Source organism: Pseudophryne corroboree, chromosome 4 (genome assembly GCF_028390025.1).
Source record: "Pseudophryne corroboree isolate aPseCor3 chromosome 4, aPseCor3.hap2, whole genome shotgun sequence".
NCBI classification, from domain to species: domain Eukaryota; kingdom Metazoa; phylum Chordata; class Amphibia; order Anura; family Myobatrachidae; genus Pseudophryne; species Pseudophryne corroboree.
Window position 1 is genome coordinate 418,213,091 of NC_086447.1, and position 25,327 is coordinate 418,238,417.

Here is a 25,327-nt window from a genome sequence, read left to right on the forward strand (position 1 = left end):
TACTTTTTAATTTCCAAGGGTAGGTGAGAGGGCCCAAGGACAACTCCATCTTGCACCACTTTTCATTCCTGCCACTGCTGTGTGGCAATGTTTCATAGATGCTATAAACTGCCATGTGTTTGTGCTGCTGCTCTGTCACTTCATAACCAGCTAGCTCGCTGCAGCCTTTGGCCTAAACTGGATGAAAACAATATTAAGAGCTGTGAGGTGGTCAAAATTGACTAGAAATGACTGGAACTTAATGTTTTTGAGGTTAATACTACTGCAGGAACACAAAAAGGCTCAAATTTATGTGATTTTAGCAGTTTTTATCATTTTAAAAATAAAATATAAAAAATACAGCCCAAAACCATAAACCAAATCCAAAACACAAAGTTAATACAGATCCAAAACTCAGTGAAAGTCAATTTTCTTGCTCCTGTGGTACCTATACCAATCCATATATGGGCATGCATACACACTGTGGCTCAAACGTGAGTTCAATTTCACACCACTTACATAATCAATAACCAAAAGTAACTCCATTAATAGGGAAATGTTGTGGTTGTAAGTGATGCCTGTTAAGTAAGTCCCAGCGTACAGTACAAGTAGGTAATACTCAACCCACCGATATTATCCCAGAAAATATAGCAGAGAACATTCTTTATGTTGTGTCACCTTCTAGAACTGGAAGTCTGGAATCTAACAGAGATACATTGCTAATTCACTCTAATTTCCATCTCTGAAGCAGCAAAACAAGTACTCAGGTGCATATAAAGTATATCCTTTTATTTTGGGTAAACATATAAAATAGGTATTAAACTGTTGCATAGGGGGTCATTCCGACCCGATCGCACGCTGCAGTTGTTTGCAGCGGTGCGAACGGGTCTGAACTGCACATGCACCACGACCGCAATGCGCAGGCACGTCGCTGCCCGGCGATGGGAAACGCCGGGCAGCGTGGGACCTTACAAAGAATGTGATCGCAGCGGCGATCGCAAGGTGATTGACAGCTAGAAGGCGTTTCTGGGTGGCAACTGACCGTTTTCTGGGAGTTTGCAGGGCGGCTGACTGACGTCAATTCCAGCACCTGACAGGCTGAAGTGATCACAGTGGCTGAGTAAGTTCAGAGCTACTCAGAAACTGCACAAAAACTTTTTGCACAGCTCCCCTGCACAAGCGATCGCACACTTGCTATGCTAAAATACACTCCCCCCCCCCCCCCCCCCCCCCCCCCCCCCCCCCAGGCGGTGACTATCTGATCACACGGCTGCAAAAATCTTCTACCGTGGGATCAACTCGGAATGACCCCCATAGCACCTAAAGATGTACATTTCATGTAATGCTGTTTCATACTGGGCTAATTTTCAAGCTATTCATTCCTTTGATATTTCTTTTTTTTTTTTATTATGTTTTGCAGGTATCATTTTTGGACAGTGTGAACTCTATTGTTGTTGATGATTTATTTACCTCACCAAATAAAATGTATCTTCAGATAGAAAATACAAACCAGGACATAAAGGTAATGGAAACAGTAATGTTTCTAAGTAACACTGATATGTCACTATATACAGTAATAGCGCTTGAGTTACAGGCAGCCACGTTTTTGCATTTCAAAAATTGCTTTAAATCTAGCCACTAAATCGTTGACTTGCAGCTTGCAAACTATTACATGTACACATATTTGTACAAGGCTGTATACAAGCCTTAATGCTCTGTACTGGAGATTTATTTATTAACAGTTTCTTATATAGCGCAGCAAATTCCGTTGCGCTTTTCAATTGGAAATAATTGGAGATGAATGTTTTAAAACATAAGACTGGTCCACCTAGTCCTAGAATAAATGGCTTCCTGCATCAGCCTCCAGGGAGGCTTTATAAGAATATGTTTGCTAAGTGTAAATGCAACTTTAATCTATTACAATTTATTGTGCATTTTGTTGGTCCACTTACAGTAACTATACAGTATGTCTGTAGCCTTATTTTTTATAGTAGCAACAGTGACATATTTAGTTTATTAACAAATGGCTACTGCAAATCTCTAAACGGAGGAACACTACTGTTAAATAATTCTAGTACTTATTCAACAATTTGAATTAGCTTAATGTATTTAATACTGTGCTTTAAAAAATAAAATAAAGAAGTTCTCTATATTTCCTCTGTTTTTAATAAACACCTTGCTTTTACATCATGTGGCTGATTTCTTTGTTTTCAATACCCTGGGTTACAAGTTACAACACATCTGTTATCTGAATACAATTATATATAACTAGTTACCAGCCCGTCAAAATGACGGAACAACATAATAATGTCAGCGCCAACGGCTGTGCGTGCTCGAACAGAGCAATAATTGAATTGTTCCTTCGGGTGCCATCTAGTGGCCGCCGACCCGCAATACAGTTGAATTCCCCCCATAGAGGTGAGGTGCTATGTTAGCCTTTTATTATATAGGATTCATAGAGCACATCAGTGCTTTCCCAGGTAACCAAATAAACAACTGAATATGATGATTGTATGACATGGCTAAAAAGCTAAAGCTTGAAAGAACAGGCAGTGCATTCAGTAAAAGTTGTTAGAGGGCATGTGCATGCCAGTAAATATCTTCCATTTAATGACTTTAATGCAAAGCTTTTAAAGAAAGTTGATATGTGTGCCATTTTATTTGTTCACTTTCTTGTTTATTCTAGGTTGGCATGCCGTTTACCCTAGAAGTAAAGAGCAATGTCCCCTTGGATGAAATAAAATATCTGGTAATTTGGCATGTCCTTACTCAAACACATTGCCTTGCTTACATTTTAAGCCAAGTCCACAACAGTAGCTTGCTGCACTGTATATAGTATGGGTTGGAATGCTCTTTGGTTTGAGCTTACATACACGGGGTGCGGTGGATTCTGTTCATCTTGAGGCCCCGCTGAAGCCTTATGACAAGCAGATTCATAGTTTCCTACCTCTAATATCCGGCAAAATGTGTGGAACCTTGAGTCTAATTGAATGGTTGTGGAAGGAAAAGGGGCTTCTAATTTGGGATTGGATAAAGTAAAATATATATATGAACATTAAAAGGTATCATTGACTAATAGCTGCTGTAGTTAAGATTTGTTGCGTAAACAGATTAAAAAAATTGCTGAGATTGAATATTGCTACATGTTGTTTCACAAGGTACCAGAACATTGGGTGAATTTATTTATATTTTAAATGCATTGTATGTTTTTTATTGTATTTTTTAGAGTTTATATTTTAATTATATCTTTCAGTGTAATATTTATTATATGAACCACTGTAAGGGATAGTGCTACCTTCCCACTTTCATTTTTTTCTGAGGGCAAGTGGGAGTGATTTTACTAATTCTGTGGTAGCTGCTTAGCAAAGCAAATCATCCCGGAGCTCCCAAATTATACCTTGGTATACCAGTTTTACATGATATACAGTAGAACCTGGTTAAGTGGGATATCAAGGGATGGCACATTTAGGGGGGTATTCAATTAGCGTAGATCATTTTGGAGCTATTGAGTTCGCCCCCATGTGTATTCAATTGCAGGCTGTTTTTGCCCATTTCTAAGGCATTTTCGACAGTGCCTTTTCATCTTTTTTTTTTAGTGAAAAGGCATTGGCGAATAATAATCAAAATTGTTGCTTTTCACTGGTGCAGGTGGGAAAACACGTGGATTCGCCGATCCACATGTATTTCACTCCTGGTGAATTTTTCGCCTAGGCAAAAAAACGTTTTTGCTATTGAATAGGGTGAATCCCCATTCGTCCTAAGAAATAGCAAAAGGTGTGTTTTAGGCAAAAAAAATTGACCTAATTGAATAACCCTCCTATGTCTCTCTTAACAAGGTATCTCTTTTATCTGGTTTATTATTATTATTAATATTAATATGATTATTACCCCTGTAAGTCCATGTACAGGGTACTTTAGTGGGGTATCACATAGAGACTTGTCAAAACCTGTACTAATCCTAGTTACAGAGGTTCTAAAGGCAGTCGTCTTAGTTATAGAGGTTAATGAACTGCACTAATCTCATTTGAAGAGTTAATTTTCTCAGTTATAGAGGTGATTATTCCTAATAATCAAGAAAAATCAGTCTCCGTTACAGAGGTTTGACAGTCTCACTAACAAAGTTTTTTTGGGTGCAAAAATACTGGGACCTCAAAATTAATCCCAGTAATAGAGGTTTTCCTACTTATCCAAGTCCCATTTATCCAGGTTTGACTTTGAAAATGATGTATACTATATCTACTTATAGGGTAACAAAATGATGAAAGAATAACCATGTGTTTTTTGTTTATTAGATTCATTTTTTATTAATCTTTTTGTGCTCACATTTTCTTATGCATCGTTTTAACTTAATTATAGCATGTGTCAGCTGTTCTCCTAGGTGCTTTACAACAGGTGTATTGGTAACTGTCTCATCTATTTAATTTGATAGCTATTTGATAGCTATTTTTATGATAATTATTTTGAGCAATAGAGTAGGACCGGCAGTATAGTGGGGTCTCTTGCCTGGAGCTGCAGGCTTAAATGCATTGATCAATACATGAACTAAAACTCCACTGTTTAGTATTGTTCGTTAATATAGCGAGATATATATATATATATATATATATATATATATACTGTGTGTGTGTGTGTATATATATATATATATATATATATATATATTTGAAATGATTGCCAACCTCAAGTTTCATTTTGCTTAGGGTATACTTTGCTATCATATACCTATACAGTGTGCTATACTTTGCTATAGTGTACCTGTAAAGTATATCTACAATATGTGTAAAGTTGAGGGGTTTAATAAAGTTGCTATTGAAGAATTGTATTTTAATCATTTTGCTTTTTTTATTACTGTAAATGAGAGCTAATGAGCCAGTACAAGTCTCGTGAACATAAGCAGGACATCAAACGTATTCTTTTTGCAGTTTTTCTGTATTGTTCTTTTGTTTGTTAGGTTGTCTCCCGAGGTCAGATTGTTAGTGTTGGTAAAGGTAACTCAACGTCTCTAACACTGAATCCTAAGAGCTCATGGACTCCTGAGGCATGCTTAATTGTTTATCATGTAATGAGGAATGGCACAATTACAAATGATGTTACAACCCTCTATATTCAACCCAACTTTGAAAACAAGGTAATTTAAATTAAATTATTATCATAAAATAATAAAAAAAACCCTTTAGTTTTCTTTAAATACCTACCTCATCAAATTCAATACATTGTACAGGGTATCACAACTGTTGTATATATTGTTTGCTGAGGCGTTACACCAGTGAGACTGAGGGTAATGGCACATGTTACTGTCTGGGTACAAGGGCTTTATTGAATCTATTGTTTTGGTCAATATACAGGTTAGTAGTTACAGAACGCAGTTGATAATAACAATTAGATGTAAAGTGATGGTCCTAAATTACGTCGCTATACTTATTACTCTAATTTATTCCCCTCTCCATACATTTATTTAATATACATTATTCCATTATCAGTAGTGCGATGTAATAAAATCAGGAGGAGAAAAGGGTATCAAATATGTTTTGTAGGCATAAGATGACAACCAATTCTAGCATGAAGAGACAAAAAGAAATGGCTCTGTGTCATATACTATTGTTGTATATTATCAGTTAACTATATTGCATTATAAGATTCACTATTTTAATGATTATTTTTATTATTAAATTCATTTCTTACCGTCTGTCTAAGAATACTCCAAATTCCACAACTTATAAATTATTTTATTTGTAGATTTTCATTTCATGGAACAAAGTACAAGCCAATCCATCTGATAAGGTGTCTCTCATGATCAACGTTACTGAGCCAAATTCACTGGTCGGACTTTCTGTCATAGACAAAAGTGTGAAGTTATTGGGAGATAGGCAAGAACTTACTACAAAACGGGTGAGTAAATTCTCTTGTCTATAAAAATTCCTATTTTTTTTATTTATTTTATAGATACACAACTGGTCTTTATCACATCAGCTCTGTGCACACCTTTATTCTTCAGAGCAGTGAGTACTGGATAGAGTCTTGCAGTTGATAAGATCAATGTCTACATGTTAGGTCGTCATACTGTATATATTTTAGTATAAAATCTACAAAGCGTATTAGAAGCCAACAGGTAGATCCATGAATATACAGTATACAGCAGAAGTACAAGGCCCTGTTGTGGTCTTTTGTTTCACCACTAATAAATAGGTGGTCATTATAAACACTTAACATATGCATATATAGGGAGACATTATTAGCAATCATACTATACACACAATAACATTGTTAAGTGAATATATGTTGTCCAACCTGTTGAAATTCGTTAGCCAGCATAACAAAATGTTAAAATGTATTAAAATTTTAAAATGTATTTTCAAATATTATTATTTAGGCATAGCAACATTGTAGTAGATATGAGGAACCCAGCAGCTGTTTTGGTGCTAATATTTTAATGGATATATCTTACTGTATATACAGTATAATCCTGTAAAACCTCTATTCCTGTCAAGCACAGTGAGAGCTGGAAGATGGAACACTCATAACCCCAAGAACACTTTCCCTATAAATGTTTACTGTTCTATTTTGCTGTGAGTCACTTTGTAATAGTTTGTTAGATCCAGCACGCCACTGCACCATGGTGACATGTTATGTGAGGGACTGCAGGCAGTCTTAACTTTTTATACTGCCAATGTTCCTACAACGCTCTCCTCCAGCACAATTCGTGGAGCCTGTTCTTTTTAAAGTATATATACCTACAGTTTACATGCATGCCACCATTGGCTTCAAATAAGCTATAACTGGTGGCTAATTAAAGTCTAGCAATATGCACCAACAGATATTTACACATTTATGCAGTTCGCCCAGATCTGTAACTAGGGGTGTAAGAATAGTGCTGCCACCCAGGGCGCAAGACCAAGGGGGCAAAACCAAGCATGTGCAGCTCTAGTGTCAGCAGCAACCTGTCCCCTTCTTTCTATGTGTCAGATTAGGACTGGCCCAGACGAAGCGCTTTATTGCTCACTCAGGCTCTCATCCTACCACACCCCCACACATACCAGAAATTCAAAAATGTCATCCTTTCTCTCTGTTAAACAAGCAAGATATTTATCATACCAAGACTGAGAAAGTGGAGAAGGAAAAGAGAGATGGGGGGTGAGACAGAAAGATGGTATAATAGAAGAGTGAGACAGGGGAAAAGGGAGAGAGAGGTGGGGGTGACAATGGAAAACAGCTTGTGACTTGGCCAATAAAGGGTCCACAATACATATATGTTTCAGCTCACAGTTCTCACTGGCTGCCTGATAGACACAGCTTCTCTTCTCCCCCAGCAAACTGAGACTAGTGTGCCAATGTGCCCTCCTTAGGCCTGAGAAAGGCATACTAGCACGCTTGGGGCTCTAGATGAAACACAAAGGGTGTGAAGATTATTCTGCCTCCACCGTAAATTTACTGTATAATAAAAAATACTTCTAACTTTTCCCTTCAGAAAGTCACCGCTCCTATTTGAGCCTAACCCTAACACTAATTGTCGCCTTACCCAGGGCACATGACCAGGCCCCGTTGCTTTCAGGTATTTCGGGAATCCTTCCGGCACTTCAATCTTTCACCCCACTACAGCTGACGTTTAAGAAGCAGAGCTTATGCCATCGTATACTCTTTCAGTATTCACACGGACACCATTACACAGTTGAAATAAAGTCTGCTGACCTCTTTTATGACAGTGCAATCGTTCTTCCTTTCTGCTTCGGGGTACACTGGGCTCCACAGGGAATAACATCGGGGTGTAGAGTAGGAACTTGATCCGAGGCACCAACAGGCTAAAAGCTTTGACTGTTCCCAGAATGCATAGCGCCGCCTCCTCTATAACCCCGCCTCCGTGCACAGGAGCTTAGTTTTGTAGTTGGTGCCATGCAGTGCAGGCATACAATAAGTAGGGCTGCTCCAGCAGCCCTCAGAAGAACTTTTTTAAGTGAAATCTAAAGACTTCAAAGGCTGCAGCAGAGACACTGTGGGGTATATTTACTAAAAATCGTAATTTCCCGTTTGAGGTCAAAGTTCAATCACGAATGACATCGAAAGTGTAAAATTGCAACTTTTTGAATTTAGTACGACTAATTTACTAAGCTGCCGTATTCTGCATTTTCGGATTTACCAATGACGATGTCATTCGTTTTTTTTGGCAGTGTTTTACGTGAGTGACTTGTAAAACACTGCCGACTTTAATACAATGAATCTCGGCCGGATCTGAGAGATCCGTGCTGGGCTTCATTGTGCACCTTTTTAAAAATTAAAATCAGTGTTAAAATCCCCCCAAAAAATGCGTGGGGTCCCCCCTCCTAAGCCAAACCAGCCTCGGGCTCTTTGAGCCGGTCCTGGTTGCAAAAATATGGGGAAAAAAATGATAGGGGTTCCCCCATATTTAAACAACCAGCACCGGGCTCTGCGCCTGGTCCTGGTTCCAAAAATACGGGGGACAAAAAGTGTAGGGGTCCCCCGTATTTCTGAAACCAGCACCGGGCTCCACTAGCCAGATACGTAATGCCACAGCTGGGGGACACTTTTATATAGGTCCCGGCGGCCCTGGCATTACATAACCAACTAGTCACCCCTGGCGAGGTACCCTGGAGGAGTGGGGACCCCTTCAATCAAGGGGTCCCCCCCCTCCAGCCACCCAAGGACCAGGGGTGAAGCCCGAGGCTGTCCCCCCCATCCAAGGGCTGCGGATGGGAGGCTGATAGCCTTGTTGTCAAAAAATGAATATTGTTTTTAGTAGCTGTACTACAAGTCCCAGCAAGCCTCCCCCGCAAGCTGGTACTTGGAGAACCACAAGTACCAGCATGCGGAGGAACACCGGGCCCGCTGGTACCTGTAGTAGTACTACTACTAAAAAAATACCCCAATAAAAACATAAGACACACACCTTGAAAGTAAAACTTTAATGCATACATCCACACTTCCATATACACATACTTACCTATGTTCACGAGGGTCGGTCCTCTTCTCCATGTAGAATCCATGGTGTACCTGTTGAAAAAATTATACTCACAAAATCCAGTGTAGATGGCTCCTCTTGTAATCCATTTGTAATCCAGGTACTTGGCAAAAAAAAAAAAACGGATACCCGACCTCGCACTGAAAGGGGCCCCATGTTTTCACATGGGACCCCTTTTCCCGAATGCCAGAAACCCCCTCTGACTTATGTCTAAGAGGGTTCCATCAGCCAATCAGGGAGCGCCACATTGTGGCACCCTCCTGATTGGCTGTGTGCTCCTGTACTGTATGACAGGCAGCAAACGGCAGTGTTACAATGTAGCGCCTCAGTGTTACAATGTATGCGCTCCATTGTAACCAATGGTGGGAACTTTGTGGTCAGCGGTTGACCGAAAGTAACCTCACCGCTGACCACAAAGTTCCCACCATTGGTTATAATGGAGCGCATAGGCGCTACATTGTAACACTGCCGGGTGCCGCCTGTCATACAGTACAGGAGCACACAGCCAATCAGGAGGGTGCCACAATGTGGCGCTCCCTGATTGGCTGATGGAACCCTCTTAGACATAAGTCAGAGGGGGTTTCTGGCATTCGGGGAAAGGGGTCCCATGTGAAAACATGGGGCCCCTTCAGTGCGAGGTCGGGTATCCGTTTTTTTTTTTTGCCAAGTACCTGGATTACAAGAGGAGCCATCTACACTGGATTTTGTGAGTATAATTTTTTCAACAGGTACACCATGGATTCTACATGGAGAAGAGGACCGACCCTCGTGTGAACATACAGGTAGGTGTCACAACTGAGGGCCTGAGCTGACGGGAGGCAGCCTCAGTTGTAGGGGCTGAGATGTAACGGAACCTGGGAGGTTGTATCAGACCCCTAGACATGTAAGTAACATGTAGAATAACTGCCCGAAGGCGTGACCACGACAACCAGGATAAAAGTCAATGATGTTTATTATGACATACTCCGTAACACAGCAGCAAATAAGAAAACATAAAACTCAGCAGGGAAATAACACAGTTCCTGGGTACTACAGGGTGGCAAGGACCACAGGGCTCTGGTAGTATGAGATAGTTCTTAATAATCTTCTAGGTGGAAAGTCCTTACCAGGCCCGACTGTAGCAATGGAAATAGCCCAGGATCGTACCAGCTGGTGTTCCAGGAAAAGCTGGGCTGCTGTGGGTAAAACGGCTGCTGTGGGTACTGGCTGGAACCAGACTGATGTTGGCACGGAGTGGATACTGGCTGGAACCAGTTAAATAATAAATGTAGCTTGAGAGCGATGAAATATGAAAGTGATGTTTGGAGCTTGAGAGCGGTGAAATAATAATGCCGGTGATAAATAATAATCTGCAGAAAAGGGTACCGGCACTTTAAGAAGAGCTGACCTCTGCTGGAAGCTGGATGCTGAAAGCAGGTGGATCTGTAGCTGGAAGCAGATGAATCCAAATGGATAGGAGAGTCAGGCTACACCGCAGGTGGAAATGCTGGTGCGGGTCTCTTTAGTGGAAGTGTGGAGATAGGAGCTGGAACCTGGAAAACAACCACAGGAGAGAGACAAACTGGAACTAGGTTTGACAACCAAAGCACTGACGCCTTCCTTGCTCAGGCACAGATTACTTATACCTGCAGCAAGGAAGAGATTGGCTAGGCAATTATGCAGATTAACAATGCAGACAGCAGATTGGTGGAAATGAACAGATGACAGAATCCAAGATGGCTGCGCCCATGCAGACACTTGGAGGGAAGTTTGGTTTGTAATCCATGTGGGAATTAAAACAGTAATGGCGGCGCCGGCCACAGGAGACGCCAGACTGATAAGTGCACACCTAACCACGCGGGCACAGCGGAGGCCGCGGCTGACGCAATCACCACTCTGACATTCTGCATGCAGAAACTCAGGAACAGCGGCGGAGGCCGCGGGAGACGCCACTCCGGATGCAACAGGCGCCGCGGTGACCGCGTCCCAGAGCGACAGGAGAGGAGGCAAGAATGTGGACATCAGTATAACAGATGGGATCCGGTCCTGGAACGCTGAGCCAGCCTTAGGAGGCATCTGAAGGGTAAGTAATGGCGTCCAGATACCCGGATCGTGACAGCACCCCCCCCCCCCCCCCTTTAGGAGTGGCCCCAGGACACTTCTTTGGCTTTTGAGGAAACTTGGAATGGAGTTTCCGGACCAAGGCAGGAGCATGGACATCAGAAGCATTGGTCCATGAGCGTTCCTCAGGGCCGTAACCCTTCCAGTCAATAAGATACTGTAGTTGACCGTAACGGTGACGTGAGTCCAGGATCTTGGCCACTTCATACTCAATGCCTCGTTGAGTTTGGACTTTCGGAGTTGGAGGAAGTGAGGAATGAAACCGATTCAGATCAGCGGTTTCAACAGGGAAACATGGAATGTCCTGGGTATTTTTAAGAAGGGAGGTAACTGAAGTCTGTAAGCAACAGGATTGATGACTTGCTCAATTTTGAAAGGACCAATGTAGCGAGGTGCAAACTTCATACTGGGAACTCTTAACCTCAAATTCTTCGTGGATAACCATACCCGATCACCCACCTTGAGAGCAGGAACCGCTCTACGCTTCTTGTCCGCAAACTTCTTATACCTGAACGATGCCTTGAGCAGAGCTGCTCGTACACTCTTCCAGTTGTTTGCAAACTGATGCAAGGTGATATCCACTGCTGGAACAGAAGTTGCTGGGAGCGGTTGGAATTCAGGGACTTTAGGGTGGAATCCAAAGTTGGTGAAGAATGGTGTTGAAGAAGATGAGGAATGATACTGATTGTTATGACAGAACTCGGCCCAGGGAAGTAATTGAACCCAGTCATCTTGAGAGGAAGACACATAGATGCGGAGGAAGGCCTCCAAGTCCTGATTCACCCTCTCAGTTTGACCATTGGTCTGAGGATGGTAAGCCGTGGAAAACTTTAGTTTGACTTGGAGGACTTGACATAAACTTCGCCAGAATTTGGCTGTGAATTGGACTCCTCGATCTGAGATAATTTCTTCAGGAAGACCGTGAAGTCGGAAGATCTCTTGTATGAACACTTGAGCCAACTTGGAAGCTGACGGAAGACCGGTGAGAGGAATGAAGTGTGCCATCTTGGTGAACCGGTCAACTACCACCCAGATGGTATTGAACTTGTTGCACATGGGTAAGTCTGTAATGAAATCCATCGACAAATGGGTCCATGGTCGACGGGGAACGGATAGTGGAACCAGTTGCCCCGCAGGCGACTGGCGGGATACTTTATGTTGGGCACACTTTGGGCAAGATGCAATAAACTCCATGACGTCCTTTTTCAGAGTTGGCCACCAATAGGACCTAGAGATAAACTCCAGGGTTTTTTGGATACCTGTATGTCCGGCAAAACGGGAAGCATGGGCCCAATGCATGAGCTTCTTCCTTAGCACCGGCCTCACAAAACTTTTCCCTGGTGGGGGCGTAGAGTCCATCCCTACCGTGGAGAATGCCAACGGATTGATAATAGGATGCTTGTCTGAAGACTCTGACTCATTTTCTTGCTCCCATGAGCAGGAAAGGGCATCGGCCTTGCGATTCTGAGAGCCCGGACAGAACTGGAGTTTAAAGTCGAACCTGGAAAAGAAAAGTGCCCATCTGGCCTGACGAGGGTTGAGACATTGTGCGCCTTTCAGATATAAAAGGTTCTTGTGGTCTGTAAGTATGGTGATTGAATGAGAAGCTCCCTCCAACAGATATCTCCACTCCTCTAGAGCGAGCTTGATGGCTAGCAACTCCTGGTCGCCAATGGCATAGTTGCGCTCTGCTGGGGCGAACTTCCGGGAGAAGAAACTGCAAGGATGTAAATGGCCATCTTTAGCCCTCTGAGATAACACCGCTCCTACTCCAACGGAGGAGGCATCCACCTCTAAGATGAAAGGAGAGTCGATGTCGGGCTGTTTCAGAACTGGTGCAGAGATGAACCGTTGTTTTAAGAGATGAAAAGCTTGCGTAGCTTCTTCAGACCACTTGGACGGATTAGCACCCTTCTTAGTTAAAGCAGTAATAGGCGCCACAATGGTGGAAAAGTCTCGTATAAACTTTCTGTAATAATTGGCAAACCCTAAGAACCTCTGGACCCCCTTGAGGGTTAAGGGTATCGGCCAATTCTGGATTGCTTGTAGTTTCTCAGGATCCATCTCTAGTCCGGAACCGGACACAATGTAACCTAGAAACGGAATGGACTTGACTTCAAAGACGCATTTCTCTAATTTGCAATAGAGATGATTGACACGGAGACGGGACAGAACCTCTTTTACCCAAAAACGATGTTCCTCTAAATTGTTGGCAAAAATGAGGATATCATCTAGATAGACCACGACATGACGGTATAAAATGTCTCTGAAGATCTCATTGACAAAATGCTCGAAGACAGCTGGCGCATTGCTCAATCCGAAGGGCATGACGAGGTACTCATAATGTCCGTCACGGGTGTTAAAGGCGGTCTTCCACTCGTCACCCTCACGGATCCCGATGAGATTGTATGCACCTCTCAAGTCCAGCTTTGTGAAGATGGTAGCTCTGCTAACTCTATCAAAGAGCTCAGTAATCAGGGGTAGTGGATAGCGGTTCTTGATGGTAATGTCATTCAGACCTCTGTAGTCGATGCACGGACGCAGACCACCATCTTTTTCTTTACGAAAAAGAAGCCTGCGCCGGCTGGAGAAGAGGAAGGTCGAATGAACCCCTTTGCTAGGTTCTCTTTAATGTATTCCTCCATAGAATGTGTCTCAGGCAGAGACAACGGGTAAGTTCTGGCTCGAGGTGGAACCTTCCCTGGAACGAGATCAATCGGGCAGTCCCATTCTCTATGAGGAGGAAGGATATCAGCAGAAGCTTTACTGAACACATCCGTGAAATCTTGATATGGAGGAGGTGGAACATCAGACGACCTGGGGGAGGAAGAACAGACAGGCAATACTTTAAACAAACATGTCTCAGCACAGGAGGGACCCCATGCCAGAATCTGCGTAGTCGTCCAATCAATAGATGGATTGTGAAGACGGAGCCATGGAAGGCCCAGGACCACAGGATGTGTGGCTCTTGGAATCACTAAAAAAGAAATAAATTCGGAATGAAGAACTCCCACTCTCAGACGAACTGGTAGAGTCCTTAGAGAAATAACTGCATCAAAAATCTTGCTGCCATCCACGGCAGTTAAGGAGATGGACGAAGGAAGTCTCTCGGTGGGTAGGGACCACCGTTTAACATAGGCTTCGGTAATAAAGTTCCCAGCTGCTCCAGAATCAAGGAGGGCAATGACGTTCCGATAACGTTGAGCAACTTGAAGCGAGACTGGAAAATTACAATCATGAGGAGATGGAGAGGAGATCATTACTCCTAGCCGGCCCTCTCCTTGGCGAGCTAGGATTTGGAGTTTTCCCAGACGGTTGGGACAGGCATTGATGATGTGAGACGAAGCTGCACAATAAAGACAAAGAGACTCAGAGAGATGTCTTCGGCGCTCAGCAGGAGTTAGACGAGAACGGCCAAGTTGCATGGGCTCATCTTTAGATGGTGACAGTTGGCGAGGAGGAGGAGCAGAAGATTTTGGAGCAGATGATCTTCCACGCTCAGTTGCTCTTTCTCTGAAACGTAAATCAACTTTCGTGCAGAGTGAGATTAGCTCATCTAACTTGGAAGGTAAGTCTCTGGTAGCTAACTCATCTTTAATACGCTCAGATAAGCCATGCCAGAATGCAGCATACAGGGCCTCGTCGTTCCATGCCAGTTCGGATGCCAGGATCTGGAACTGTATAAGATATTGTCCTACAGTACGTAATCCCTGGCGTAAACGGAGAATCTCAGATGAGGCTGAAGTTACCCGGCCGGGCTCGTCGAAGATACGCCTGAATGTTGACACAAATGCAGTGTAGGAGGATAGCAGGGTGTCGGACCTCTCCCATAACGGTGATGCCCAATCAAGGGCTGAGCCACTGAGAAGAGAGATAATGTAGGCAATTTTTGTACGGTCACTGGGAAAATTGCCAGGTTGTAGCTCAAACTGAATCTCACACTGGTTGAGAAATACCCTGCAGAATCTTAGAGATCCGTCAAATTTTGCTGGCGTTGGAAGATGAAGACGTGGAGCAGAAATGGGTAAGGTGGGTGGGGTTATAGCTGGAGTCACTGTGGTTGACGCACCGGACGCGTCTGATCCACGGAGGGTTGTCTGAATCCCATCCAGCCGAGTAGAGAGATCCTGGAGACAGCGGATGATGTGGCCCTGTGCAGCCTCCTGATGTTCAAGTCGGGCTGCCAGTTCTTGCATCGGCCTGGCCGCTTGATCCTGGTCTCCGGCTGGATTCATATGGTCAGTGCTTACTGTCACAACTGAGGGCCTGAGCTGACGGGAGGCAGCCTCAGTTGTAGGGGCTGAGATGTAACGGAACCTGGGAGGTTGTATCAGACCCCTAGACATGTAAGTAACATGTAGAATAACTGCCCGAAGGCGTGACCACGACAACCAGGATAGAAGTCAATGATGTTTATTATGACATACTCCGTAACACAGCAGCAAATAAGAAAACATAAAACTCAGCAGGGAAATAACACAGTTCCTGGGTACTACAGGGTGGCAAGGACCACAGGGCTCTGGTAGTATGAGATAGTTCTTAATAATCTTCTAGGTGGAAAGTCCTTACCAGGCCCAACTGTAGCAATGGAAATAGCCCAGGATCGTACCAGCTGGTGTTCCAGGAAAAGCTGGGCTGCTGTGGGTAAAACGGCTGCTGTGGGTACTGGCTGGAACCAGACTGATGTTGGCACGGAGTGGATACTGGCTGGAACCAGTTAAATAATAAATGTAGCTTGAGAGCGATGAAATATGAAAGTGATGTTTGGAGCTTGAGAGCGGTGAAATAATAATGCCGGTGATAAATAATAATCTGCAGAAAAGGGTACCGGCACTTTAAGAAGAGCTGACCTCTGCTGGAAGCTGGATGCTGAAAGCAGGTGGATCTGTAGCTGGAAGCAGATGAATCCAAATGGATAGGAGAGTCAGGCTACACCGCAGGTGGAAATGCTGGTGCGGGTCTCTTTAGTGGAAGTGTGGAGATAGGAGCTGGAACCTGGAAAACAACCACAGGAGAGAGACAAACTGGAACTAGGTTTGACAACCAAAGCACTGACGCCTTCCTTGCTCAGGCACAGATTACTTATACCTGCAGCAAGGAAGAGATTGGCTAGGCAATTATGCAGATTAACAATGCAGACAGCAGATTGGTGGAAATTAACAGATGACAGAATCCAAGATGGCTGCGCCCATGCAGACACTTGGAGGGAAGTTTGGTTTGTAATCCATGTGGGAATTAAAACAGTAATGGCGGCGCCGGCCACAGGAGACAGGAGACGCCAGACTGATAAGTGCACACCTAACCACGCGGGCACAGCGGAGGCCGCGGCTGACGCAATCACCACTCTGACATTCTGCATGCAGAAACTCAGGAACAGCGGCGGAGGCCGCGGGAGACGCCACTCCGGATGCAACAGGCGCCGCGGTGACCGCGTCCCAGAGCGACAGGAGAGGAGGCAAGAATGTGGACATCAGTATAACAGATGGGATCCGATCCTGGAACGCTGAGCCAGCCTTAGGAGGCATCTGAAGGGTAAGTAATGGCGTCCAGATACCCGGATCGTGACATTAGGTAAGTATGTGTATATGGAAGTGTGGATGTATGCATTAAAGTTTTACTCTCAAGGTGTGTGTCTTATGTTTTTATTGGGGTATTTTTTTAGTAGTAGTACTACAGGTACCAGCGGGCCCGGTGTTCCTCCGCATGCTGGTACTTGTGGTTCTCCAAGTACCAGCTTGCGGGGGAGGCTTGCTGGGACTTGTAGTACTGCTACTAAAAACAATATTCATTTTTTGACAACAAGGCTATCAGCCTCCCATCCGCAGCCCTTGGATGGGGGGGACAGCCTCGGGCTTCACCCCTGGTCCTTGGGTGGCTGGAGGGGGGGGGACCCCTTGATTGAAGGGGTCCCCACTCCTCCAGGGTACCCCGGCCAGGGGTGACTAGTTGTTTATGTAATGTCAGGGCCGCCGGGACCTATATAAAAGTGTCCCCCGGCTGTGGCATTATGTATCTGGCTAGTGGAGCCCGGTGCTGGTTTCCGAAATACGGGGGACCCCTACGCTTTTTGTCCCCCGTATTTTTGGAACCAGGACCAGGCGCAGAGCCCAGTGCTGGTTGTTTAAATATGGGGGAACCCCTATCATTTTCCCCCCCATATTTTTGCAACCAGGACCGGCTCAAAGAGCCCGAGGCTGGTTTTGCTTAGGAGGGGGGACCCCACGCAATTTTTTCCCCAAAAAAATAACACTTTCCCATCCCCTTCCCACTGATAAACATGCACGGATCTCATGGATCCGTGCATGCCTATCCAAACACGGGATAAAAAAGCAGGTCTGTTTTTTTTAGCACTTTTTCACGAATTGTATTTCAGCACGGCAGTGTTTGGCTATTGTCGGCAGTGTTTGTGATTTGCACTTTTTAGTAAATTACCGATTTCTACCAAATTGCAGGCGTATTTGACCGATGGTGTATTAATTCGTAATTTTTTCCTAGGACTTCCAAAATATTACGAATGCCCTCATCACTGCCGAGATTTTTGCTTAGTAAATTCCCGACATGACACTTTGAAGAAAAAACAGCATCTCGGTCAAAATCGGGACCTTAGTAAATATACCCCTGTGTGTGTTAGATGTCAGTCAGACATCTCCTGCTGAAACTCCATCACCTCCCCCAGCGGCGCTGTATACTCCCGCGCCCTAGCTTCCGGGTTCTTACATCGAAGGCTCCGGTTTGCTCCAGTCAGTCACACACCCCACCGCAGCTCTCCAGGATCACGTGACCGCACTTTGGGAGGAGGTAAGAGGGTCCCCCAGGCGATACCCGCTGTAAACCGCGATCCGGCGCGGACGTTGGGAGGCGGGCCCCGCGCGCTGGCGTGGACACTGTGGTAGTGCAGGGACCCCACTAGTCCACCAGGGCAAGGGCACAGGTCGGTTTTACTAAAAACAGTTTATTACATAGCCCACAGTACCCGGTGGTGAAGCCCAGCAAGGGGATAAGGCTTTGACCTGTATCCCCTCCCCCAGCCCCAGGGCGCCATTTAGAGTAAATGTTCCTGCCCTGGAGCTGCATCTCTCTCTCTCTCTCACTCCCTGTCAGGGTTTGGGCGCCATTACCTCAAGCTGAGCTGATCCTGTGACTGTTTGGGCAAATCCTTCTCTGTAAAGCCGCCTGCATGTCAGCGCTGTTTATTTTACAGGACACTTAAGTATTCTACATGTCTGCTGACAGTGTTAGTTAAGAAATAGTGCATTTAGTCAGGGTTATTTAGTACAAGTACCCTGTGATATACATGCAGTCTTTACTGTGCATTGTTATATCTATTACTTATATAGCTGTACTTAGTATTACTTTGTATTGATAGACCAGTGCAGTTTTATTGCATGTCATAATTTCTGCATTGTACATGTGACTCTGTGTGTGTGTGTGCATATAGCTGCTGCGTGACTTCCATTTCCTGTATCTCACTCAGATTGCTATCCCTATATTCTGTAACCTGAGGGGGCTAAGTGCGTCAGGGTTATTGTTTAATAAAGGTGTTTCACAGGATATACTTACTGTGTATTTTTTTCTGTGATTTGTGCTTGAAATCTCTCTTTGTGCTCATACACTGCACAGGGAGTTCTCGTTAAGGTATTAGGCTGCTGATATTCTACTGGGTTGCCCATGAATTGAGCTTTCAAACATGTCAACTACAAGGGGTGACGGAGCTGGGGCTGATCCCACATTGCGTGGTGGTGACGCTGCGGACATATTAGAGGAGAACATAGCAGCAGAGGGTTCAGGTTCTGGGGGTTCTTTACCCCCCAGTGGAACTGTAGCAACAGGGTTTCATAACGACCCACCTTGGGCTACTTTCTCCACGTTATTAAGTACGCTGGTGACTAAACTTGCGTCCCCTATGGGACCTCCTATGCTGGTATAACCGCTTATGGTCCCTGCGGTTAATCCGCCTTGGGCAGATCAACTGTCCGCTCAGTTACAGCAATTGAACCACTCACTGACTAAACAGACGTCTAACCCTCGCCCGCCTAAGACCAAGGGGTCCTCTAAGCAGACCATTACTTCCTCACAATCCACCCCCATCCCAGACACCTCGTCTGATGAAGAAGGCGTATATACTGACCCCACAGACACTGATCCAAATAATTCTGATGGGGAATCGGTCTCTCAGGTGGATGTTCCTGACTTATTGGAGGCTATCAGGCTAATTCTTCAAATTACTGATGACCCAGAGCCTGATGCTACCTCGAAAGGTTTAAACGACGGAAGGTTATTAAACAAGTTTTACCCCATTCTGACCATTTAGTTGAAATACGTCAGGAATCCTGGGAAAATCCAGGAAAGAAATGCACACCGCACAAGAAGATGCTGGCTCGCTATCCTCTCGCTGCGGAGCTAAGTAAAAATTGGGAAACATCCCCGCCAGTGGATTCGCAAGTAGCGAGGCTGGTGGTGTCCTCGGCTCTGCCTGTAACTACCGTCAGTTCTCTGAAAAAAACGATGGAGATGGATAAGCGTGTGGAGGGTTGCTTAAAAGCGATTTACACCCTAGCAGGTGCTGCACATCGGCCCACTATTGGAGCAACATGGGCTGCAGAGGCTATTGAAGCGTGGGCTCAGGAGGTGGAAGCAGAGCTGCCATCCAACTTTTCTGATAATTCTAGACAATGTCTCTCGTATATTGTCACAGCATCTCATTACATTAAGGAGGCGGCTTCTGATGCCGGTATTCTGGCGGCCAAGGCTTCTACTACGTCCATTTTGGCTCACCGGATTCTCTAGTTACGTTCCTGGTCTGTGGATCTGGACTCTAAGAAAACCCTGGAGCTGCTCCCTTTTAAGGGAGACATTCTTTTTGGAGAGGACCTCAACAAGATAGTGGCTGACTTAGCTTCTGCTAAAACAGCATGTCTACCTAGTACTGCTCCTTTGGTACCGAAGGCTAAGAGTACTTCCTTTCGCTCCTTTCATTCTTCAGGTAAAGCAAAAGGTCAGGCATACCCGAAACAGGCTCGCACTTCCAAAACCGCTAAGCCCAAACCTAAACGGGCCTGGGCTGCCCGTCAGCCTGCTTCCAAAACGTACAAACCTGCTGCATGACGGGGCGGGCCTCCCTCTGGGGGATCCCAGGGTGGGGGCCGACTTCTAGGGATTACCCTGGAATTGTTGAAGACCACTTCCGATGCCTGGGTACGGGAAGTCGTCACTCCTTCAAGAATCGCCCCCCTCATTGATTTTGCCTGACACGTCCCTTTGGATCAGGTGAAGGCAAAAACTCTTCATTCGGTGGTACAGTCCCTCCTGGACACAGGAGTGGTAGTACAGGTACCTCTGACTCAGAGAGGCAAGGGGTACTTTTCACGTCTATTCCTAGTCCCGAAACCGAATGGGTCCTCTCGGCCCATTCTCAACCTCAAGTCCTTGAACAAATTTGTGAAAGTCTCCAAGTTTGTATGGAAACCCTTCGCTCTATTGTTCTGGCTTTGGAACCATGGGATTATATGGTCTCCCTGGACATACAGGATGCTTACCTGCATATTCCTATTGCAATGTCGCATCATCAATATCTGAGGTTTGCTGTTGGCAACCTCCATTACCAATTTCAGGCATTACCTTTTGGTTTGACCACGGCCCCGCAAGTCTTCACCAAGGTCATGGCGTTAATGACGGCTGTACTCCGCCGACAAGGGGTCAGGATCCTCCCGTATCTGGATGACTTGTTGATCCTGGCGAATTCCCGAGAAATTCTCCTACGCCATCTGGATCTGACACTCCAGTTTCTGCAAGCCCACAGCTGGCTCATCAACTAGAAGAAATCTTCCCTGGTCCCTGCTCAGAGCATGGTGCACCTGTGGGCATTGTTAGACACTCACAACCAGTGGTTGTTCTTGTCTCAGGTGAAGGTCCTGAAACTTCAGGATAGGTTTCGATGCTTCCTATCTCGTCCGCAAGTGTCGATACATTCGGCAATGCAAGTGCTAGTTCTCATGGTGTCGGCCTTCGACAACAGATGACAGTCTGAGAGGTTGGGGCACGGTGTTGGAGCAACACTCCCTTCAGGGTCAGTGGACCAAGGAGGAGTCTCTCCTCCCGATAAACATTCTGGAACTGTGGGCGGTGTTCAATGCTCTGAACTTGGCCCAGCATTTAATACAGAACAGACCTGTTCAAGTACAGTCGGACAACGCCACCATGGTGGCGAACATAAATCATCAAGGTGGCACTCAAAGCCGCATGGCATTGAGGGAAGTACCCAGAATTCTTCAGTGGGCAGAACGCCATCTGCCAGCCATATCGGCAGTGTTCATCCCAGGAGTCCTAAGCTGGGAAGCGGATTTCCTCAGTCGTCAGGACGTACACGCCAGAGAGTGGAGCCTCCATCCAGAAGTATTTCAACTCCTCATGGACAAGTGGGGCCTCCCAGATGTGGATCTGATGGCGTCTAGACACAATCACAAGGTTCCGGTCTTCGGAGCAAGGACAAGGGATCCTCAAGCAGCGTTCGTGGACGCTCTGGCAATTCCATGGAACTTTCGGCTGCCGTACGTGTTCCCTCTGGTGTCACTCCTGCCCAGAGTAATAAAGAAGTTCAAACAAGATGGAGAAATCCTACTTCTGATTGCTCCAGTGTGGCCTAGACGGCATTGGTTCTCAGACCTCCAGGGTCTCTCGTTGGACCGTCCTCTTCTGCTTCCATAACGACCAGACCTCCTCGTCCAGGGCCCGTCTGGCCTTGACGGCGTGGCTCTTGAAGCTTCCTTACTAAGTGCCAAGGGTTTTTCTGAGGCGGTCATTCAGACTATGTTGAAGGCCCGTAAGCCGGCTTCTGCTCGGATTTACCATAGGGTCTGGAATGCTTACTTTGCTTGGTGCGCATCTAATAATCATGACGTTTACAAGTTTAGTACGGCCAAACTTCGTCTGGCCTCCATCAAGGTTCATATTTCTGCCTCTTTACTTCCCGCCTGTGGCTCCTTGGGATTTGTCGTGGTTCTGGAGGCTTTACAAGAGTCTCCGTTTGAGCCTCTTGAATCTGCAGCCCTTAAGTGGCTTTCCCTTAAGTTATTGTTTCTGCTGGCTATTGCCTCTGCTAGACGGGTGTCGGATTTGGGTGCCTTGTCGTGTAGGTCCCCCGATCTGATTTTTCACAGTGACCGGGTGGTTCTTAGAACACGTCCGGGGTACCTACCTAAGGTATTGTCTTCTTTCCACCTTAATCAGGAGATTGTGGTTCCATGCCTTTGTCTCTCCTGAATTGGCTTCCAAAGAGCGGTCTTTGGATGTGGTACGGGCTCTCTGTATCTATGTGAAGAGGACAGCTCCTATAAGGAAGTCTGATTCTCTCTTTGTACTGTTTGGTTTTCACAAACGTGGCAGGCCTGCTCACAAGCAGACCCTGGCCAAATGGATTAGCCCATTATACTCGGTCGGTTGGACTTTCTTGGGTGGCCCACCTGGGTGCGACCCTTGAACAATTGTGCAAAGCGGCTACGTGGTCCTCAGTGAACACGTTCATAAGGTTCTATGCCTTTGATACATCCACCTCCCAGGATGCTTCCTTTGGACGCCGGGTTCTTGTGTCCTCTCCCATGAGGAACTGCTTTAGGACACCGCCGATGTTATTCCCTTTGGAGCCCAGTGTACCCCGCAGCAGAAAAGGAGATTTATGGTAAGAACTTACTGTTGTTAAATCTCTTTCTGCGAGGTACACTGGGCTCCGCAGGGCGCCCACCCTGACGCACTTAGCTTCTTTGGCATGGCAAAGAATGTAGTATGGCATTAGCCGCTGACACCTTCTCCTGTCGTGAGAATGTGGTGTATGTGGCTACTAACGGTTGTCGTCTCTTTTTGCCTGCTACTGCATTGGGCTGGTTAATAAAACTGAGGCAGGGGGTTATAGAGGAGTCGGCGCTATGCATTCTGGGAACAGTCAAAGCTTTTAGCCTGTTGGTGCCTCGGATCAAGAGCCTACTCTACACCCCGATGTTATTCCCTGTGGAGCCCAGTATACCTCGCAGATATTTAATAATGGTAAGTTCTTACCATAAATCTCGTTTTTCTTTTCTCTCTAAATACCACTAGTACGCTATTAGTCTACTGGACTCCCCACCCTCCTCATCGCAGTCTCAAAACAATCCTCAACTGACTACGAGTGTGCCTTGCTAAAGTGCAGAGTGCAAAGTGCCTAACCTTTTGGAGACCTAGGGTGAAAGTAACGGTGCCTCAGTAGAAACAGTTGACAGGCCCTTAGTTCCTGCAGGGCTCCTAGGCTTCAGCCTAGTTAGAGTTATGGATGATACAGCCCTGGCCTAACACTAGCAGCCTAATACTAAACCTAACTCTAATAATTTGTTGACTTTGTCAAAGTGGACATGTGAAATTTTGACAATTGGAGCAATGCCTGAATTTTGATATGCTGACTACATCCCCAGTCACAGAGTCTCTCTGTTCATTGCTAGTAAAACATTTAAGAGATTGGCTTTTTCAGGTCTAAGCCCATTTATTTTTTCTTTGAGTTGTAACCTGCAACATAATGGAACACCATTTGACTCAGTATGGCACAAATGTAGATACGGAGGATGAATTTTGTTATTCTAAAACTTTACTGTTTAGTTATACAGACTTATTTTCTTTTAAAACGCAGCAACACTTCTTTTATGTCACAACATGTTGTTTCTTATGTAAAATGATATATGTACTTATTTGTCACAGATATCAGATGAATTGAGAGATTACAGCACAACCAGTCCAGGGTTTATTACTAATTCGTTCCATGTTTTTGAGGTAATATGTTTTCAATATTTAATCTAAAAATATATATGCAATATAATGTTTAAAGCTGAATTTTTTTAAATATATTAAGGATCATGATAATGGCATTTGCATAAACAGTTGTTAAAGTGGTCAATGTCTAAAGACACAAATCAGGAATTTAATCAAGTTGTTTAACCACTTTCTTGGCGTGGTCTCATCAGATGCAACCACACCAGGTGTGATTTCCCTGACATGGGGGGTCATTCCGAGTTGATCGCTAGCTGCATTCGTTCTCTGTGCAGCGATGAGGCAAAAAATCGGCACTTCTGCGCATGCTTATGCGGTGCAATGCGCACGCGCTACGTACTATTACAACGAACGATGTAGTTTCACACAGGGTCTTGCAAAGCATTTCAGTCGCACTGCTGGCCGCAGAGTGATTGACACGAAGTGGGCATTTCTGGGTGTCAACTGACCGTTTTCAGGGAGTATTCGGAAAAACGCAGGCATGCCAGAAAAAATGCAGGTGTGGCTGGGCGAACGCAGGGCGTGTTTGTGACGTCAAAACAGGAACTGAACAGTCTGAAGTGATCGCAAGCGGTGAGTAGGTCTGAAGCTACTCTGAAACTGCACAAAATTATTTTGTAGCCGCTCTGCGATCCCTTCGTTCTCACTTCTGCTAAGCTACAATACACTCCCAGTGGACGGCGGCATAGCGTTTGCACGGCTGCTAAAAACTGCTAGCGAGCAAATAATTCGGAATGACCCCATGGTTGCATCTGATGCGACCAGTCAGAAATTCCAACTGGGCATAATTCAGATGCAGTCGCAAAGCAGCCATTGTAAGCAAATCAACCAATGTTTTCTTACTGCGCATGCCTCTGAGCCGCATTGTGCACGTGCAGTGAGTGAATTGCGATGGACGCACCAAGGAATTAGTCGCCCAGTGAGTGACAGCATTTGGGGTTGGTGAAGGGGAGTGGTTGGACAAATGCAGGTGTTTCATGGCTAACCACATGGCGTTTTCCGGGCTTGAATAAATCAGTAGTTGCAATCTTGCTTGCTACCAGGAAGCCCTCTGCGTTTCTGGAGAGCAGTTTAGCCTGTGCATTTTCAGAGGCGCTCATATTCTGAGATGTTCTGATTTGCGATGATGGTACTAGTGTATTAACAATTATACGCCGTTGGACGGAAATTATGCAACATTAGTGAGTGTCCATATGCTCAAGAAAGCTTCTGCCCATATTAGCATATAATAGCAATTGCGTATGGCAAAAGATAGCAACAGCAGCAATATCTGAATTAGGCCCACTGTGTGGCTGGCTGCTTGGAAGTGAATCCTCCAGCAGCTGCAACTCACAGTGGAACCTCCTGGTCCCTCTGCTTCCTGAATCCCTCTCCAAGTGCCTGCCGTGCAACCGCTGGGGCGAAGGAAAAAAGCAGCACTCACCTTCCCTGTGGACACCTGACAGCTGCGGAGAGGAGCGGCTATATGGTCCGATATATTGACCATCTATG

The 25,327-nt window shown here is 45.3% G+C and overlaps 1 protein-coding gene across 1 annotated transcript in view; it reads left to right on the forward strand.

The window, feature by feature from the left end:
- CD109 (CD109 molecule) overlaps nucleotides 1-25,327 on the forward strand; it is a 559,535-nt gene that overhangs the window by 256,433 nt on the left and 277,775 nt on the right. Inside the window, exons 13-17 of the mRNA XM_063916820.1 lie at nucleotides 1,400-1,501; nucleotides 2,666-2,728; nucleotides 4,931-5,107; nucleotides 5,716-5,868; nucleotides 23,768-23,839. Coding sequence (XP_063772890.1) covers nucleotides 1,400-1,501; nucleotides 2,666-2,728; nucleotides 4,931-5,107; nucleotides 5,716-5,868; nucleotides 23,768-23,839 — 567 coding nt within the window. The remainder of the gene's footprint in view (nucleotides 1-1,399; nucleotides 1,502-2,665; nucleotides 2,729-4,930; nucleotides 5,108-5,715; nucleotides 5,869-23,767; nucleotides 23,840-25,327) is intronic.